The sequence below is a fragment of the Dromiciops gliroides genome, chromosome 6, assembly GCF_019393635.1.
Source record: "Dromiciops gliroides isolate mDroGli1 chromosome 6, mDroGli1.pri, whole genome shotgun sequence".
In the NCBI taxonomy this organism is placed as follows: Eukaryota; Metazoa; Chordata; class Mammalia; order Microbiotheria; family Microbiotheriidae; genus Dromiciops; species Dromiciops gliroides.
Genome location: NC_057866.1, coordinates 3,089,727 through 3,110,019, shown reverse-complemented (window position 1 = coordinate 3,110,019; position 20,293 = coordinate 3,089,727). Strand labels below are relative to the sequence as shown.

Here is a 20,293-nt window from a genome sequence, read left to right as displayed (position 1 = left end):
AGTGCTTGTATGCAAAGTACTGTGTTGGGGGCTGGGTGTGGGCAAAGAAGGGCTAAGATTTCACCAAGATAGAGCCCCTGCTTCCTAGAGTTAAATGGAGACAAAATACTGGCACAGTCTATAGTCAGACCTTCTGGAATGCTTGTTGACTGACTGAGTGACTGGCAGCTCCAAGCCATGCAAACTCTCCCTGCTGGGAGTAATTTCTCCCCAATCTGGAAGAGTAGGATTAAAACTATCCCTGAATAATGATAATGGTTGGGATAAACTGGTCATGGCCACTCTGTGGAAAGTGAGAGAAAAGTGAGGTCTAGAGGGTGAACAAGGAGGGGAGAGAGAAAGGAAGCATGGACGGTGTGGTTCAATGGTTAGTGTATGTAGAGAAAGGAAGTGCTTCAGAGGGAGGACCCCCAAACCCTCCCTCCCATCATGGGTGTGGGCCTTAGGGAAAAGGAGCCTTGCACCAGTCCAGGTATACACAGAGTTGGGGGGGGGACTCCAGAGGTGCCTTTCAGTCCTTTGTGGGGGAGGGGCTTTCAGAAGAGAGGGCTTTAAGAAGGTGGAGGACGAAGGTGCTGGGCACTCTGATGAGACCAGGAGCCCCAGCTGGTTCCTGTCCCTGTTCCCACAGAGGGTTTTGATCAGATGGGATGCCTCCAAACTCAGGGCCCTCTGAGATTGTAGACAGATGATATTCTCCAAGGGAGGGAGAAGACAATGGCCAGAGGGATGCTGGGGGCCCTGGAGCTCAGAGGACATTTCCATGAATGGATGTGGTGTTTGGGATCCTGGAGTTCAGGTTGTAGTCTTAGGAATGGTCCCGAAGTCAGACTTTCATGGAAGCCTCAACTCTCTGGGCCTGTCTGACTGTCTGGGGTTTTACTTCTTGTTGAAGTCCCCCTCCCCCTGCTAGAACACCTCAGCATTACTAAGGCATTGCCTTAACTTTACACCGAATTTCCTTCCTTCCTTCCCTTGCTCCCTTTATTCATTTGTTCTTTATTTTCTGGGTGGTCCCTCTCTGCAGAGCTCTACACTGGGGGCTGCAGCAAGAGAAGGGGGTGGAGTGTTAGCCTCCTTGTGAGAAGGCACCCATCCCCAGACAACAATCCCTGAGTCTGGAGCAAGTCCTGCAGTGAACTCTTGTTCAGCCTCTGCAGGAGCCTGCCAGTGATCGAGGAAGCCCACTCTCCTTTTGGACAGCTCTCTTGGTGCCCCCTGGGCAAGTGTGTTTCTCTCAATGAGCCTCAGTTTCCTCACCTGTAAAATGGAAGAGTTTGGACTGAAGGACCTGTAAGGTCCCATTGACCCATGTGCAGATGATGAAAGCCTGGTCTTTGAGCTCAAGGGGTCTGTGCTTTCTGGGGGTGGTGGTGGTGGTGGTGGTAGTAGTAGTAGTAGTAGTAGTAGTAGTGGTAGTGGTAGTAAAATTATGATGATGGTGATGGCAATGGTAATGATATAACAATAATATTTTTTCATATTGCAGCACCTCTGGGAAGCAAGTGGTACCATGATCTCCAATTCACCGAGGAGCAGCCACAGAGTAGATGGCAGCACTGAGACTTGAAGCCTAGCACTCTTTCCTGTAGTGGGCACTTTGGTGCGGGCACCAAGTAGCAGAAGTTGTGTTCCTCTGCTGGACAGAGAATTGTTCCCATGCAGCCCCCACGCGGCCCCCACGTATCTAATGACCCACAAAGAACTAAATGTGAGCCCAGGGCCTTTCCCTGATCACAAGATCTTGCCACTTGACTTTGGTGGAGGGGACAGGGCAGTGCACCACATGTGAGAGAGCCCAAGGGGAGGACTCTGTACAACCACAGGGGATTGGCCCCAGCCTCAGTCTATTTGTTGGATAAAAAAAGGAAGTGGACTGGAAACCAGGAAACCACAGACTACTCTGCATTTATTAGGAAATGAATAGAAGATTAATACCCTGAAATTACATCGTGACCCTCATTAAGAAACCCCCAAATCATCACAAAATCATTCTGATTGCCAGAAAACAATGCCCAGAAATATTCCTAGTTCCAGCTCTCCATCTCCATAGCCTTAGAGCTCAGCCACTGTGCAGCCATGAGACCAGGTCAGGTCCGTCCTGGAAGGATGGGACCCCCAGGTGGAGGGGCAACCCCTGAGTGTCTGCCACTGTTGGGAGGGGTCCTGAGGGCCAGCTTTGGGGGCTCCCGTGGCTAAGACCACTGCTCTCCACAGAGCAGGCCCAGGCCCCCCGTGGGGTTAGCCCTGTCCACAGCCCAAAGCGGGACGGGGTTGGACAATCTGCCTTTCTTTTCTAGCAAGGAGCATTTGGTTCGTTCGGTCTGGCTAAGCCAATTCCCTTGGCATAGGCCGTCATGAGGAATACCAGGAGGGCATCTTGAACGTACTTTTGTCATTCGTATGGAGTGGTGAGAAAACTATTGCTATGAGGCAAGGCACTCAGGGCAGGCGCCCGCAAAGACCCCCAAACGCTGGGGGCCACAGGCAGGGCTCCTGGCCCCGGAAAGGAGGGACCCTCAGGGGCGGAGCTCCTCGCTTGTGTGAAATGTTGGCTGTTCCACAAGGCTCAGATCAGGCCCCGTGGGCTTTACCGGAGGAAAGGACGCACTGCTAGCTGGGGCTTTCCCTTTGGGGCCCGGGCTGGGAAGAAGGGGGCAGGACGTGCAAAGAAAGCCAGGAGCGCGTTTGCTCCCCCCCGCCGCCGACCTCCGGGACCTCTCTTGTTCTATCATCTGGATAGCTCAGAGACAGACGGAGGAGGGGAACGCGCTCGCGGCACTGTGGGGTTTCAAGTCTCATTGGAAGGAGACGCTCGGCCGGAGTCTCGTCCTGCGCTCCGCCCGGCCCGGGCCGGGCGGTTCTTTTAGGTGGACGAGGCTCTGCTGATCGTCTAGCTCCGCCCTGAGCAGGGGCCCCTGCGCTCTGGCGGAGCCCCTAAGCCCAGCCCTTGCTGTCAGGCCAGAGCGCTGCTCGGGCCGAGCCAGCTGCTGCAGAAGGTTGCCATTTCTCTGGCCGCCATACCGGCCACGGGCGGGTCACGGGCTGGGGGTGGGGGAGGCAGGCTTTGGTTCTCAGTCTCCTCCGCTCTCTTCCTTGCCCCCAGCCCGCCTCCGCCTGGGGGCCCGGAGCCCGAAGGCCTCCATCAGGATGCTTCCTCGGGCATCCTCCTGGGAACCGTCAGCTGTTCATAGGTGGGGAGGGAGTTATTGCCTAGGAAGAGCTCGGCGCTGGGCCTCTGGGGGGTCTTCCCGCCGCTGCCGCCGCCGCCGCCGCCCTGATCCCCTTGCTGCAAGGCCACCAGGTGATGGAGCATGTCTGTAATAAGGTTAAGCTTCTGGTCCATCTGCATCACCTGCAAGGACAGAGGGAGCCGTTAGACAGACAGACCTCACCGGGAGAAAGAAACACAGGAGGCAGCTCCTCAGTTGTGGAAACGGGCCCAGCAGGGCCTTCTGGGACAGAGCAGAGGAACGGGCCCCTCCACGGGAGCTGAGGTGCTGGAAAGGCAAGAAGGCCAAGGCTTCTACCTACAGCATGAGAGGGGTTGGGTGGAGCCAGGAAGCAGAGACAGAACGGGAACCGAGCTGATCTGGCTTTAAAGGAAACAACCCTTGTTGCTATGAAGCCCTTCTCCCTATCAATCCTAGAACTGGAGGGGTCGGGGAAGAATGAACCCTCCCCCACCACGCTGGTAGCCACCAAAGAGCGATGCAGCAGCTTAGAGGGAAAGTAGTTGGAGAGAAATCTTTTTGAAACCTGTCAGCAAGCAATTATTAAGCACCTACTGTGTGCCCAGCCCTGTGATAAGGGCTGGGGATACAAAAAAAGGCAAAAGACAGTCCCTGCTCTCCAGGAGCTCACAACTTGCGAGAGGGAGACAACGTGCAAACACCTATGAGCAAATAAATAAGCCATAGAAAGAATCAATTGGAAATAATTAGCAGAGGGAAGGCTGGGGAAGGCTTTCTATAGAAGGTGGAATTTGAGCTGGGACTTAAAGGAAGCCAGGGAGGGCAGTAGTTGGAGTGAGAAAGGAGAACCAGACAGAATGCCAGGAGATGGGAGGTGGAGGGCCTTGTCTGTGGGACAAGGCAAGAGGCCCATATCACTGGATGGAAGAAGTCCCGTTGGGAAGGAAGGTGGAGAGATGGGGGAAGGGCTAAGTTAGGAAGGGCTATGAAGGCCAAACAGTGTTTTGTATTTGATCCTGGAGGCCATTGGGAGCCCTGGGAGTTTATGGAGTGGGAGGAGTTGTGGTGGTGGTGCTGGTGACAAGATAGAGCCTGAGCTTTAAGAAAATCACTTTGAATTTGGAGCTACACCCAAAGGGCTAAGGACCATGCATGCTCTTTGACCCAACAACACCCCTGCTGGGCTTATATCCCAAAGACATCCCCCCCAAAGAGAGAAAGACCTATTCATACAATGATATTTATAGCAGCTCTTTTTGGGGTGGCTAAGAATTGGACATCAAAGGGATGCCCATCCATTGGGGAATGGCTGAACAAGCTGTGGGATATGATGGGGATGGAATATCATTGTGCTCTAAGGAATGATCAGCAGGAGGATTTCAGAGAGGCCTGGAAAGACTTGTATGAACTGATGCAGAGTGAAGTGAACAGAACCAGGAGAACATTGTGCATGTGACAGCCATATTGCTTGATGAAGAACAATGATACAATGATCCAAGACAATCCCAAAGGACTGTCGATGAAACATACTATCCACCTCCAAAGAAAGAACTGATATTGATGGAACACAGACTGAAGCATGCCGTTTTTTACTTTCATTTTTTCTTTGATTCAAGTTTTCTTGTACAAAATGACAATATGATAATGTTTTACATGATCACACATTTATAGCCCATATCTGATTGCTTACAGCTTCAGGGAGAGGGTAGGGGAGGGAGGAAAGGAGGAATAAAAATTGGAACTCAGAACTATAAATAAATATGTTTATTATTTAAAAAAAAAGAAGAAAAGAAAATTGCTTTGAAGGCTGAATAGGGAACGGATTGGAGTAAGGAGAAACTTGAGGCCAGCAGACCGCCCCCCCCCAACAGTGACTATTACAATAGCCCATTAGTGAGGTGATGAGGGTCTGCACCAGAGTGGTGGCAGTGTTGGTGGAGAGAAGGGGGCATATCTGAGAAATGCAGCAAAAGTGAAATTGACAGACCATGGCATCCTATTGGGGGGGGGGTAATGAAAGATGGTGAAGGATCCCAGATGACTCCTGGTTGTGAGCCTGTGGGAGTGGGAGGATGATTCGCCTTCTACAGCAATAGGGAAGATGGTAGAAAGGGGAGGGCTCAGGGGGAGGGGAAATGACTTCCATTTTTAACATGTTAGTTTAAGATGTCCCCTGGATATCCTGTCTGAGATGGGAGACTGGGGGTCAGCAGAGAGATGGGGCAGGAAAGGCAAATTTGAGAATCATCAGCATAGAGATGGTGTGATCCCCAGATGAAGTGGGATAGAGAGAGAAGAGAAGAGCCCAGGACAGAGCCCTGAGGGACCACCAAGGGTAGAGGTCTCGCTCTGGAGGTGGACCCAGCAAAGGAGACACAAAAGGAGCACTCAGAGAGAGGGAGGAGGAGAACCAGGATAGATGTTGTCCAGTCAATTGGAGAGAGGATAAAGGAGAAGAGGGGGATTCATAGTGTCAAGGACTGCAGAGAGGTCAAGGAGAATGGGGATTGGGAAAAGGCCCGCCAGACTGGCAATGAGAAGATCGTTGGTAAATTGGAGAGAGCAGTTTTGGTGGGTGATTAGATTGGAGCTGGATTGTAAAGGGTTAAGAAGAGAATGGGAGGAGGGAAAGTGGAGGCACCTTGAGGGCTTTTGGCGCAAAAGGTAGAAGAGATTCAGGACCAGGGTTGTCCCGGACGAATGGATCCCGGGCCAGAGTTTTTTTTGAGGACTTGTTTGTGGGCACTAAGAAAGATCCTTAGACAGGAGTAGGTGGAAGGTAAGGGATAGAAGGGGGCTGACAGAGGGGACCCTCTGGTGCTTCCTGTGGCCAGGTGACCACCTGGACATCCACCTTTGGGAGGAGGGAGGTGGAAGAGGTATGGGGGATGGGAAGAGGGCTGGATTTGAATCTAGAAGACCTGGTTTCTAGCCCCAGCCCCGACGCTGCCAACAGAATGTCCTTGGAGAAGACACTACATTCTCTGAGCCTCAGAATCCTTAGTATAAAAGGCAGGAGTTCTATTTTTGTGGTTGTTCAGTCATTTTTCAGTTGTGTCTGACTCTTCATGACCTTTTTGGGGTTTTCATGGCAGAGATCCTGGAGGGGTTTGCCAATTCCTTCTCCAGCTCATTTGACAGATGAGGAAACTGAGGCAAACAGGGCTGAGGGACTTTTCCAGTAAGTGTCTGAGGAAGGATTTGCACTCAGGAAGATGCATCTTCTTGGTTCCAGGCCCAGGGCTTTATCCACTGCACCACCCAGCTGCCCCTAGGAGTTAGAGGAACACCCTATCAGTTTTTGCCATTCTCTCATTCCACTTCTTGCACGTTTGGTTCTAGAGCAGTTGGGATATGAACACCATCTTCTAGCTTCCAGAACATCTCTGGAGAGAGGAGAGCTGGGGAGGGAGGAGGATGAGGATGAGGGCGGATCTCCCAAGGGGAGGCTGTGGCTGCCTGTGTCTGCCCCTCCATCCTGTTTTCTGTGGGAGACGGGAGATGGACACTGGATGGGCTCAGCCAACTTGGTGGAAGGTTGTGGACAAGAGGTTGGGGGGCATGGGCACTGTCCTAAACCTCTTGGAGGAGGCCAGGGAGAAAAGTCCTTGGAGCCTGAATGTTGGGCCAAAGCCCCGGAGCCGGCCCTGGAAAACACTTCTGAGGCACCGCCAACCAGCACTCATACACTCACACTTTGACCACAATGGCAGGAAGGTTGGTGGTCTCCAGGAGTCTTGGGCTGGGGGAAGGGGTCTGAACATGTCCACTCTCCTCTCCAGTGAGATCGTATTTGTGAAAAGAAAAATGGTGCTTAGCACAGTGCCCGGCACGTCACAGACACTCCATAGATTCGCCTTTTCTTCCCTCCCAGCACTGGGCAAGAGGGCAGCAGGCTGGTAGACTTATCTCAGATTCCCAGCTGTGGAGGCTGTGGGGGCTGTGGGGGCTGTGGGGAGCTGGAGAAGATGGCCTAAGGAGGCCATGAAGCCCTCTTCCCCCAAGAAGGATGGATCAGTTATGGCCCTGCATGGAGATGGCGGACAGATGAGTGTAACGGGAAGGAAGCTGGCTCCTCTTCTCACTCAGCTGCTTGTTACTTGAGCAATTCATACATTTTCTGTGCCTCAATTTCCTTCCTCATCTGTAAGACAAGATCTGGTCCAGTTTAGTTGCCAGGATTGGCTCCACACTTGGGGCACAGATCCTCAGTACAGGAAACAGCTTGGACCGGGGCACCAGGAAAGGCACATGCCCACTCATGAGGCTCTAGCCATGCGGAATGGTCCTTGGGTATGTGGAGACAAATGCATGACAGACAGCATTAAGAGCCTGCTGTCCTGGCTCATGTCTTCTGAGAGGGAGCAGAAAGAGGAACACTGATTCCAAAGAATTGATTAAATGTCTGCCGTGTCAGCAGCCAGAGAAAAGATGCCCACCCTGACCCTCCCAGGCTCCCAGGCCATCTGGATCAAGCAGGCAGGAGCCATGCCAGGCAGACTTCAAGACCAATAGTCTACAGCCCTCAAAGGCAGCATTTAAAGGGTGGGAAGAAATCTATGAGGGTAATGAGAAGTTTATGGGGGGGGGCACGGTGTAAGGAATCAGCAGCATGAATGCAGCAAGGCGGTGTGGGGCTTCTCGGTAGCCTGGAGCAAAGGGCAATGATATTTTTGGGAAGTGAAAGGTCTATGGTATCATCTGGTTAGTCAATGAGCATTTATCATGTGCCTGCTACATGCAGCCACTCCACTAAGTTCTAGAGACACAAAGAAATGCCATACATCCAACAGTCCCGGCTCTCTAGGAGCTCGGTCTGATGGGGAAGCTCTTACAACTCTGTATAAACAAGCTACACACGGGAAAATGAGATTATCTCAGAGGAGAGACACTAGATTGAGGGGGGAATAGGGAAAGGATGATGGAAGAAGGGGGCTTTTCATGGGGATCTAAAGGAAACCAGGAGGTGGAGGGGATGAGTAAGAGTGTTCCAGGCATGGGGCAAAGCCAGAGCAAATGCCACTAGGTGTGGCAGGTCAGCACTTGACCTTAGGAAGAGCTAGGCTCATGCCCCCACCATGTGGCATAAGGCCTTCCTCTAGTTCGTAAGCATTTAGGAAATGCCTGTTTAAGTGAATTTAACTGAATCCTGGGTGACTACGAGCAAGGTCTTTACTGCTCATCTGTAAAATGGGAGCAATGGTCCCTGTGGTGCCTTTCTCTGTGATAGAAGGTAAGGATTTCATAACTGTGAGAACTGTCCCAGAGTGGAGGGAGCTCCCCCCGCAGGTCTGTGTGGGCTGGAGGAACCCTGGTGGAGGGCACAAGGCTTGGGGGAGCATTTGGACTCATTGGCCTTCTTCGGAGATCTCAGATTCAGTGGTTTTCTTGTTGGTGCCACTTCTGTGTCCAGGGTGTGACCCATCAATGCTACTGGAATCCAGAGGGGTGAGGCATTCCTGGAGTGGGGGCAAGGAAGACTTTGTGGGGAGGGGGTGGGGTGTGAACCAAGCTGGCCAGACTAGCAGAGCTGGGGGTGGGCTGGGGAGGAGGGGAAGTGGCAGCGGGGAGTCAGGGCTGCTCGCCAAGATCTGGGGGAGAGCCAGCAGCCAGGCTGAGACCCAATGGTGAAGATATGGGTGATAAGGGAACCTAGTGGCTCATGAAGCACCCCCCCCCCGCCCCCCGCAGCTCCAGGGCTTCGTCTGCAGGGGGTAGCCAGCTGGAAAGGAATGCTCTGAGTCATTCCTCTGGGTTCTGGGAAGACACTGGCAGTGACAGGCTCCCCTTCTGCTTCTAAGAAGGTGCACTTTGCCTCTGAGGGGACATGCTAGCCCCAAGGCCAGTGTTCACAGAAAGGGGACTGAGCAAAGCCAGGGTCTTCCCAAAGTCCCTGGACAAGCTGAAGGCTTCTCCTTGTTAGACAGCTCGGCACGTGGGCTCCAGGACCTCTGAAAGCCACTTTGAAAGAAAAATGAGAGGCTCTAGCTGGGGTAGATGGGCCTTGGCCAGCCCAAGTTGCCTTTACCATCTTCGGGGCTTCCTTCCATTTTCAGAGCAGCAGAAATAAGGAGACTGTGCATGGACGGGTCATGGACCGCCCCTTGAGCCACGGCTGACAAGCCGGTCTTCTGGAGGCCAGCAACTCAAAGGAACAGATCTAAAGGGACCCAGGTACCTACTATGTGCCAGCCACTGTGCAAAGCTCCGAGATTCCAGATCCAAATCAGCCCCTGCCTTCTAGCAGTGCACCCTCTACTGCTCCTCTGCCCTCTGTGCCCCAGCTTACCCTTTGGGAGGGAAGAAAGACCACATTCCCAGGAAAGAGTGAAGGAGAAAAAGCAGACAGGAGGCACATTCCAACAGAACCTGGGAGTGTTCTAGGGGGAGTTCAGAGGGAGAGACCAGTGTGAGTGGAAGTGGTGGTCTGGGAGGGCTTCCTGGAAGAGGAGTGAGTGAGAATGTTTGTTTCCTTGATAGAATTGAATCCATTTTGGGGGCAGCTAGGTGGCACAGTGGATAGAGCACCAGCCCTGGAGTCAGGAGTACCTGAGTTCAAATCCGGCATCAGACACTTAACACTTACTAGCTGTGTGACCCTGGGCAAGTCACTTAACCCCAATTGCCTCACTAAAACAAAACAAAACAAAAACGTATTAAAAAAAAAAAAAAGAACTGAATCCATTTTGTATTTGGCCACCATTTTGTGGTGACATGCTTTGATGTTTGTTTTTCACAACCAGTTTTCAATATTAAGATAAATATATGTGTGGTATAGATGGGCAAACAAAATGTGTCTGTCACAAACAATTGACAACTACATGAGATAGCACAGACCGCCAATGGGAAAACTGGGTAAACAGCCTAGTCATTCACCTAGGTAGCAATCAAGTAAATTGGTAAACAAATTAGGTTCCTGGCCACCAATCGGACGGATTGGGCATAACTTGGCATTATCAACTAAGGCCTATGGCTAGAATTATCCAGAACCTAAGACACCCAAAGGAGACACGCCCCTTCCCCTTCCCCCTCCCCCAGCCTTCAGTCAGCTCTCAGGTCAAGACTGAACCTGATTTCCTTCCTTTGTGGTCCAAGTTTGAGGGCATTGCTGATAGCCCGATGGAGACTTGACTTGCCAGGCAGGCAACCATCCCGGACAGGGACACGTGGCCTCCATCTGGGCAGAGGGAACTGCTGAGAACCAGAACAAGACCCGATTATTGGGAAGCCCTAGGAAATCGGGTCCTCTCGGGGCTAACATTTCCGGCATCCCCTGGGGTGTGGCTGGGCACTGCCAGGACTGGCTGTCACTGAGAGTGATGAGGGGTTGGGGTCTGGATAAGAGACATGTCTGGGGTTTGGGTCAGTGTTTGGGTTCTGGTTAAGGACAGAGCTTCCATGGAGATGTGCCACACTGGGTGGGAGAGAAGGCTCTGCCTCAGCTCCACTGCCCCCTCCCCCCCTCCCCCCCCTCCCCATGGTACCACACTGCCTCTTCCTGATCAATCAGAAGTCACAACCCTATGGGGATCACAGACTCAGAGCCTCTCTCAGCCCCCAGCCCCATCTTGCTTCATGTGCTCTGTTCAGCCCCCCTGGGGGTTTCCCAGGCCCCAAAGAACTTGGGCCAAAGCTCAGCCTGCAGCCCTGACAGCTCCCAGGCTCCCCAACCAGACATCCCTTCAGCGCTATCCCTGATACTCTGGACTGGAGTTCTTCCCTCCTTTTCCCCTCCCCACACTGGCAGCAGTCTCTCTCCCTGTTCTCTCTCTCTCTTTTTTTTTTTTTAGTGAGGCAGTGGGGGTTAAGTGACTTGCCCAGGGTCACACAGCTAGTAAGTGTTAAGTGTCTGAGGCCGGATTTGAACTCAGGTACTCCTGACTCCAGGGCCAGTGCTCTATCCACTGCACCACCTAGCTGCCCCTCTCCCTGTTCTCTTGTCCCTTTCCCATCTCTGGGGCTACTGCTCACATAGCTGCTCTTGTCCACAGCCCCAGAGGGTTAGCTGGGGGTGGGGGTGGGGGGTATTCCTCTAGGCCCAGGCCACAATAACAACTAGGTTTGATGTCAAGGACACCCTGGGACAACCCTAAGGTGGCCCAGGCAGCACTTAGTAACCACCAATCTGCACAGAGTCCTGAGCCAACACGAATTGTAACCCACCACATCGCACCCCAGTATTGGGGAGGCAGAAGCAAAGTGCCCACTGAGTAAGAAGGGCCACAGTCAGCACTAGGTCAGGACATCAGAGGAGGCTTCCTGGAGGTGATGACTTCTGAGTTGGGCTGCATTGAAAGAGCTTTGGAGTCTGAAGACCTGGGTTTGAGTCCTGCCTCCAGTGGCTTCACTACATCTACCCTGTCAGCAAGTCTCTTCCTGCTGTTTTCTCATCTGTCAATCAAGGGCTAAATGAACCTCAAGGCTTCTTCCTGCTCCGAATCGTGTGGCATTAAGGCCTAACATGTTATCGAAGACTCAGAGCTGGAAAGGGCCTGCAAGGCCACCTTGTCCAACCCACTCATTTTGCAGCTGAGGTGAGAGTGGAGGGGGGGAGAAGTGACCCACCCAGGCTTACACAGCTGTGAGCCAGAAGCAGAATTCGAATCTAGGCCCTCTGGCAGGAAGTCACTGGATTCCACTCAATCCAATTCAGCTGCCATCGATTAAGTTCCTGCTGGGTGCAAGGTCAAGTACAAGGTGAAGAGGCTCAGATTTCTTGGTCATCTGTGGACAGAGACAGCCTCATTCACTGGGGTTTTGTGGGATGCCCAGCAGGCTTGTGGCTGAGGTCGACCCCTCCCCTGTCTCAGAGAAGAGCTGCCGAAAATGAAGCTAGTGTCTGTCCATTGGGGAGTGACTGAAAATTCAGCATGAGTGCCGTGGTATATTATGGTGCTCTAAGAAACAAAGACTTCAGAGAGGCTGAGAAAGATTGATATGAACAGATGCAAAGTAAGGCAAACAGCACCAGGGAAATAGAGTTCCGCCCCCAATCCCACCAAACTGTGAAATGGTTGCAGGCCCAGGCTTGGTCCTGAGGTTGGCATGAGAGAATGTGCTTCCCTGCCTGCTTTGCCGAGGTGAGGGGTCATGGCATGGAGGCCCCAAGGTTTTCCTGAACAGCTTTCTTCTTCTCTTCATAGGAGAGAAGGCAAAGGGGCAAAGGGGATATGAAAACAAAACACATCAATACAAATTCAGTTTAAAAAACTAAAGAAAAGGGGCAGCAAGGTAGCACAGTGGGTAGAACATTCAGCAGGACCTGAGTCCAAATCCGGCCTCAGACACTTAACACTTACTACCTGTGTGACCCTAGGCAAGTCACTTAACCCCAATAGACTCACCAAAAAACCAAAACCAAAAACAAAAAACTAAAGAAAAGATTTTCTGAACCAATGGACAACAGAACAAGATCTCAAGGGTGAATACTGTTATAGTAGAGAAGAAAAATTTTCAGACTAATTTACTATTAACCAATAAGAAGAGTTAATTACAAATTAGGATCTTTGCCAAGAAAACCCTCAATGGGATCATGAAGAGTCAGACGTGACTGAAAGGGATGACAGTAAATCTGACATTACTGATTGTGGACAGGTCACTAGACTTTGGCTGGGACCAAGTAGGGTCCTCTGGGGGTGAGGGTAGAGGCCAATGCAGGGGCTGGTTCTGAAGGGCGCTGCTAGTAGTTAAGCAAGAAACAAGGATCCCCCCCCCCCGAAATGCGGGGTCTCCTGCCAAAGGAACTGGTCTCTTGCTCCATCTTCAGGAGCCTCAAACGCCAGGAGCCTCCATGGTCTCCAAAGGCATCTTGGCCGGATCAGGGTCCAGGATCTACAATCTAGCCATTATTGGCCACTGGACTGTTCTTAACTGGCCTAGGAGACAAGGCCTTCTTTATGCCCTAGCTCAGCTCTCCAGATGAATAAGCAGATGATTTAGGCGGCTCCCAACAGAGAAAGAAAGCAATTAGAAGAAAGAACAGCTAGTTAGCAATCTCCCGGGCGGCTGCGGGTAATTATACCAAAGGCAGTGGGGCCGTCTGTTTGATGTGGTTATGAATTTGTTTTCAAAAGAAAATCTTGAAAAAGCATCTTTCAAGGGACATGTCTGTCAGAAAGGATCCGTGTCAGTGACTCCCAGGGAAGGACTTTGGGGCCTCCCGTGGCCTGGCCAGAGGGCAGGGCTGATAGTCCCATGAGGACAAGGCCGCCCCCAGCTGTGCCAAGGGCCCAGGTGGGTCCAGTCCTGAATGGGGACCTGTCTCGATGACTATGGTAGATCTGATCCAGAGGGCTCAGGTGACCCAGGATTCCAGAGGAGACTTCTTGTTTGCCCTTGTGTCGTGGGAGGGATTTGTGGGTGGGGTTGTAGGTACCATAAGTGACCTGTGTGTGTGTGGGGGGGGGAGGGGCAGACATTGTTCAGAGAGAACCCTGGGGGAGAGGGGGGGCTCCTTCATCCCCCTGCCTCTGGGCAGGGGTCAGTCCTGAGTCCGTCTGCCACAACCAGTGTCCTGATGCCTTCCCTACATTCAGTCTCAGTGTCTCCTGTTGCCGAGGGGTAATTGGCACCTGTGACTCTCCTTGGAGTTGGAGAATGGCTGCCCATAACAGCGGGCCGGGCCTGTGTGGGGGTGGGGCAGCAGCCAGGACTGAAGCTGGGCCTGAGCAGGGTCCTTCAGGTGGGAGGAGACAGTAACAGAATCATCCAAGGGAAGACGATAAGAACGTCATTTCCCAGGTACCCTCTCCTCCTCTAATCTGGTGACACTCCGAGAAAGCCGGAGATCTCACAGCCTGTCTGTCTTCGTCCAGGCCAGGATGGAGGCTGGGAGGGCTCAGGAAGAGCTGCCCCTGGAGAGGATGCACTGGCACTTTCGTCTGCTTCATCTCCTACTGACCCATTTTCAAGCCGGGAAGAGACCTCTCGGAATGGCATCTAAGACCATCAGCAGATTTGCCCCAGCTCAGGCGTGCCCTTGACAGCTACAGGAGACATGAGAGTTGCACTCAAGCACCCAGGCCCCAGAGTGTACACAGTTAAATCAGGGTCACACAGACTCTTGTGCCCAGGAATGCTTCAGCAAAGGATGGGGCAGTGGAGATGGGCCCCAGACTGGGAGAAGGAATGTAAGCCAAGGCATGGCTGGGGGTGGAACATGGCTGGGGGCGGGGTTAGGTGGGGGGCAGCATAGCTGCTGGGGTATGGTGGGCAGCAGCATGGCTGGGGGGCATGGGGGGGAAGCATGGCTGGTGGGGTATGGTGCGGGGGCAGCATGGCTGGAATGTATTCGAGGTATCTGTACAAGGACTTCACAAACAATCTGCTCACCTCCAAACCTCACACAACTTCTCAGCACCAGCCAGCTCCTTCATCCACAGCCTCTCTTTGCATCTGCACCTGTCCCTTGCCCAGACAATGCCCAGCCTGACCCTCTCACCCTCCCTTCCCTCTGCCCCTCCCTCCTGGACCGGAGGGGGCACTGCCTGATCCCAAGGTCACCAGGAGGCCTCTCTCGGTGCCACTGGTCACCACAGGCTATTGACAATTCTGGGGCTAATCCATTCTTGGCTGGGGCTTGTATATCAGAGGCCAACAAAGACCCTTTCCCTGGGAGCAGATGACTTGAACTTGGCCTTTGCTGAGTGTGGTGATGGCTATTGTGTGCCCAGTGAACACCTGGACCAATCCTGCACTCCACTGACTTGGGGTCACCCTTCATGGCAAAAGTTTTAAATCAGGCTGGGGGGGGGTGTATGCAGCATTTTATTGCTGCTTACATCCACCCCAGCATGCCGGGAAATCTAGGCCCTCTGTGTGAGGCCCCAGATCCTGGTGCATACAGAGAAAAGGGGGCTGAGGGAGGAGGGGCTTCCAGCAGGGGTTCAGGCCCCACCTCTAAGTCAAGCTGTGTTGCCCCACCTCCCCACCACTCCCGCCCCTTAGAATCTGCCTCCATCTAGGCAAAAAAATATCCCGGGTCAATATGGTCAAGAGGCTCCTCACAAGGCCCTTCCCTTTCTGCCCTTTCCTTGCCCTCCCTGTTGTCCAGTGCCCAGGGCAGGGGTCCCAGCCTTCTCCCCTTCTCCCTCAGCTATTTATCCAGTGGCATTCCAGTGCCCCGGGGGCCCTCTGGCCCAACAGAAGCCCACAAACTCCTCGGGTGGTCCCATGAACACATGAACTCTGTAGGTGACGCTGCCTGCTGGGGACAAGAGTCCCTGCTCCAAGGGCATTTCAGGGATGCTGGGGGTGGGGGTGAGGACCTTTCAGTCACTTCCTCTTTACTCTGTCTCCACCACTTGGGGAGACGGCCAGGCTGGTGTCCCCCCTCCTTGCTGCTCCTGGAGACCTGGAGCCTTCCCAGGACCCCAGTGATGCAGAACTATATTGGCAGAGAATGGGAGGTCAGAAGGTTAGAGCCCAGAACTGAGAGGAGCCTTGGAACCTAGAATGTTGGAGTCAAGAGAAGCCTCAGACCATGTCACAGAACATCAAAGCTGGCTCAGACAGCCTTCCTGGAAGAATCTGGAACGTGGAATGTCAGAACGTAGTACCTCAGAACACTGGCTGCAGACTGTCGGAGCTGGAGGGGACTTCATAACCTAGAACATGGAAAGTGGGAGCAGGGTGGGCCTAGAACCTCAGACACCATCAGACCAACATGTACCAGGCAGAGAACTGCCTGGGCTGGGTCTCCCCTTTCCCCCACATGTGAGACAGACTTTGAGAGGAAGTCTAGAAAGTCTAGAAGATCAGAGGTCTGCCTGGAGAATCTGGAGTCCTTGGGTAAAAGGGAAAGCCCTGAGGACAGGCTCTCGGACCTCCCTTTCTTTGTATCCCCCCAGAAAAGGCTGGGGGTTTGTGTACAGCAGGTGCTTAAGGAAAGTGAGTCATTTCTCACCCACCGCCCATTTTACAAAGGAAGAAGTGGAGGGCCTGGATCCTGGCACTTGGAGCTGTCCTTTGTCTCAGCACAGCTTTCAGCCTTAGCCACTGCCTGGGGCCCAGAGAAACAAAAGGTGACCCAGTCAGGTGATGGTGTATGTGTGGGGCTGTCCTGACCAGCCAGCTCTCCTCTACACTGCCTGGGGCCCTCCCACATCTGGAGCCTTATCCTCCTCTGTAAAATGTCAGGGGGGCACCAGGACTCCCCTAAGCTCCAGCTCCCTGCGTCTGAAGAAGTCGAATATCCTGCTGAGAGTCCTGGGCCAGGGGCTTCCCCATACCCGCATCTGCACACAACTCTCAGGGATCCCAGAACCACTGTGCCCAGCCAGCCCTGGCCCAGAATCCATGCGGATCCATCTGTTCTTTACTACTCCTGAATTCAGCAACGAGTCCTTCCTGGCTCCATCCCTGAGAGTGACCCAGGAGGCTCCTTGAGTTCCAAGTTTCTCAGACCCTTGGGGGGTCCCTGGGCAGTTCTTCTGCTCTGAGCTTCCTTGTGCTGGCCAGCCCCTGCCCCTAATTACAGCAGAGACTTGACCCTGAACTCTGAACTGGGCTGTGTCTCCAGTGTCCGAGCAGAGAGGCTCCAAGCACTCCGGACAGTTTCCTGCCCCTGAGCATTACAAAGTATGATGAAAAATGATGAAAAACAATGGAGGGGGAGAGGAGGGAGTGCTTCTGAAAGGTCTCTTACTTCTTTTACGTGGCAGAGGAAATGGCTTCACAGGATGAACTCCTACATCTTTTTGGCACGCCTTACATCAAGATGAAAGATTTAGGGTTCCAAGCCAGGGTGTGTGCGTGCATGCGTGTGTGTGTGTGTGTGTGTGTGTGTGTGTGTGTGTGTGTTCGAGTGCTAGTGAGGCAGTGATGGGGGAGGGGAAGGAAAGCAAAAGGGAGGGAGGGAGGGGAACACACACCTCAGCAGGAGCCCAGGCGGGAGCAGGATCGGGAAAGAGAGGAGATGGGAGGAGGAGGAGGAGGAGGAGGAGGAGGAGAGAGAGAGAGAGAGAGAGAGAGAGAGAGAGAGAGAGAGAGAGAGAGAGAGAGAGAGAGAGAGAGAGAGAGAAAGGGAGGGTGGAAAGGGAGGAGAGAGACAGAGGGAGGGATAGAGGAGAGAGAAGAGAGAAGAGGAGAAAGTTCCTAGGAGCTGAGCGGGAACAAGAGTGGGAGTTTGAGGAAGACACCCGTACACCGCCCCCCAACACACACACACACACACACACACACAATCTGGGCGGGAAAAAGTTGGATTGTGGGGGTAACTCTGAAAACCCAAGCAGGAGCCGGGACAGCCAGGAAGGCCCAGAGCCTGGAGAGGAGCCAAGGAGGGGAAATCTCAGGCAGAACATGTCCAATCACAGGCAGATTCCTGCGTGTCACTAGAAAAACGAAATTGGTTTGTCCAGGACTGAAGTGAGCCCAGGCAAAGCTGCTGCCCAGCTCCTGAGGCAAGAAGGGCCTTAGGCAGCCACCTCCAGGGCACAGCCACCCCGAGCAGGGAGTCGCCTAAATGACATCTGGAGAGAGGGCACTGATTCTGGCCTGAGCCTTTGGAAAGCACCAATAGCTGACTGCCTGGGGGTGGGCACACCTCCCTGGAGAGTGTGAGAGCTGCTGCTCCATTGCCAAGGTCACCTGCCCCTCTGCCCCTGCTTCCCCCAGATCTGCCCCTCAGAGTCATCCTAGTCTTTTTTTTTTTGTGGGGCAATGAGGGTTGTGACTTGCCCAGGGTCACACAGCTATTAAGTGTCAAGTGTCCAAGGCCAGATTTGAACTCAGGTCATCCTGAATCCAGGGCTGGTGCTTTATCCACTACGCCACCTAGCTGCCCCCTGAGTCAGCCTAGTCTTTTTTTTTTTTTAATTTTAATTAGGCAATTGGGGTTAAGTGACTTGCCCAGGGTCACACAGCTAGTAAGTGTTAAGTGTTTGAGGCTGGATTTGAACTCAGATCCTCTTGACTCCAGGGCCGGTGCTCTATCCACTGCGCCACCTAGCTGCCCCCTGAGTCAGCCTAGTCTTAAGGCAGCTGGAAGGGATAGCACCAGGGGGCTGGGAAGGGGCATCCCAGAACCAAAGAGAGGATGGCGGAGACATCGCAGGGGAATGTGTTTGCCCAGCAAGTGTTTACAGCCCAAAGATACTGAGGCTGCCTCCAAGGCCCCACGTTTCCCATTTTGTTCTCTGTGACTAAAGACACTACAAAGAATCTCCCAGGCCACTAGGTGGCGCTGCAGTGGATAGAGCACCAGCCCTGGAGTCAGGAGGACCTGAGTTCAAATCCAGCCTCGGACACTTAACACTTACTAGCTGTGTGACCCTGGGCAAGTCACTTAACCCCAATTGCCTCACCAAAAACAACAACAACCAAAAAAACCCCGAATCTCTTCTGTTCCCACAAAAGCCTAACATCATTGCTGTCCTGTCTCCCTGGACGCCTGAGGCTGAGGGAGGTGGGGAGGGGGCTCTGGCCCAGTCTATAGTGGAGTCAAGGGAGGGCCAGGTGGGCACTTAGTGGCAGAACTCGAACTTGCGCCCAGGTCTCCTGCCCCCCTGCCCAGGGCTCTTCCTGTTTCATCTCACTGAATATTCAGTGGCAGGGAGCTGGCTCTGACTGTGGGAGCTACACAGCCTTTCTTTCCCCATCTGAGAAATGGGGCAGACTGGTTGGTCCCTCGAGGTCCTTCCTGGATGGAGGTTTTCCATGGTTCTAAGACCACAGAGCCAATGAGTGTCGAGGGCCTGGGATGGGGTGGGGTGGGGTGGGGAGCACAGCTGGGTCAAAGTCCATGTTTCCTGCCTCCTAGCCCGGTCCTCTTCCTCTTTCCCCACGGCACTCTGCCATCCCTAGTGACCAGTCCCAGCTCCTTGTCCTTTGGGCCCGCAAGCCCTTTCCTGTGTACATGGTAGGTGACTCAGTGATGGCTCCTGTTGCTTGCAGACAGGAGGAATGGGCGGCGTAACCTCTGCATGCTGAGGTCTCCACTTTTTATGAGCCACTGGGCCATTTATGGGGGAGACCATGAAGAGGAGAGGCCTTCTCCTCCCCCCAGCTCCTCAATGGGGATTTTCTATTCACAACTGCCCTCTAAACCATCTGCTGCTCACTGGCTAAGGATGCTCTCGTCGTCTCTTCCCTTAGGCTCCCAAAAGGCCCAAGAAAAATGAACACTTATGTGGGGACCCATGCAGCCAGGTGTGCCCCTGAGGGTGACAAGGAGGGTCCTTGACCCTGCCGCCCCCACCCCCACCCCTACCTATTCCATGCTCTCCCTCAGGGTGGCCCAGATGTCTGCCTCCAGGGGGAAGCCCCTGGGCTTCATTCAAGGCTTCATTCAGGGCTTCATTCAAGGGGAGGGGGCCAGGGTCAAGGTCACCACACTCCTCTCCGGGGCCCACCAGTGGCCTCACTGGGAGCTTGTCTGGGAGTGGGGAGCAGGGCGGAGCTGTCTTGAGAAAAATGTCCGTCAGGGAAGGATCAGTTCCCAAGTCACTCTGAGCTCTCCTGGATTCTAGCTTCTGTGCCCAATACCAGGCACTGATTTCCAGCAGAGATCCTGGGAGGTAGGAATCAGAGTCTCCTAAGACTCTGACTTCTCTGGGGAGCTCAGGCTCTGGGCCCCCTTCCTGTGGCCACTGCCAGGGGTCTGGCAGCACAGCTGGGGTGACGTGGCTCCCAGGAGTCATGGAAAGTGGGGGGGTCTTCACCTGAGGCCTGAGGGGAGCTGGGGAAGGGAGGAGGCAGAAACAAGGAGGGAGAGGCAGAGAGGATTCCCTGAGCAGTGACACAGGGGGTTTGTTCATGGGACAGCTGGCTGGAGGAGCATGTGGGGGGAGTGAGGTGCAAGAGGACTGGAGAGGTGGGAGGGGGCAGGCTGTCAGGGACTTTGAAGGCCAAAGAGAGAACTTTGTATCTGCTCCTAGAGGCGACAGGGAGCCACTGGAGGTTACTGAGCAGGGAAGTGACAGGGTTGAGGAGGTAGGATGAGGTGAGCTTCAAGTGTCTAGATTCTGTGCCAGAACCACTTACAGGCCTGTCTCCCCTTGGGCTCTCCACAGAGTGCTCCCAGACCCCCACTCCTGGAGCCAGGCTCTGTTCTGGGGGTGCGTGGCCCTCAGGCCGACTGGGAGCTCAGCTTGTTTCCC

The 20,293-nt window shown here is 53.6% G+C and overlaps 1 protein-coding gene across 1 annotated transcript in view; it reads right to left on the bottom strand.

The window, feature by feature from the left end:
* Window positions 1–3,099: 3,099 nt before the first annotated feature.
* KCNQ1 (potassium voltage-gated channel subfamily Q member 1) overlaps window positions 3,100–20,293 on the bottom strand; it is a 333,009-nt gene continuing 315,815 nt past the window's right edge. The window contains 1 exon segment of the mRNA XM_043972032.1: window positions 3,100–3,355. Coding sequence (XP_043827967.1) covers window positions 3,146–3,355 — 210 coding nt within the window. The 3' untranslated portion in view covers window positions 3,100–3,145.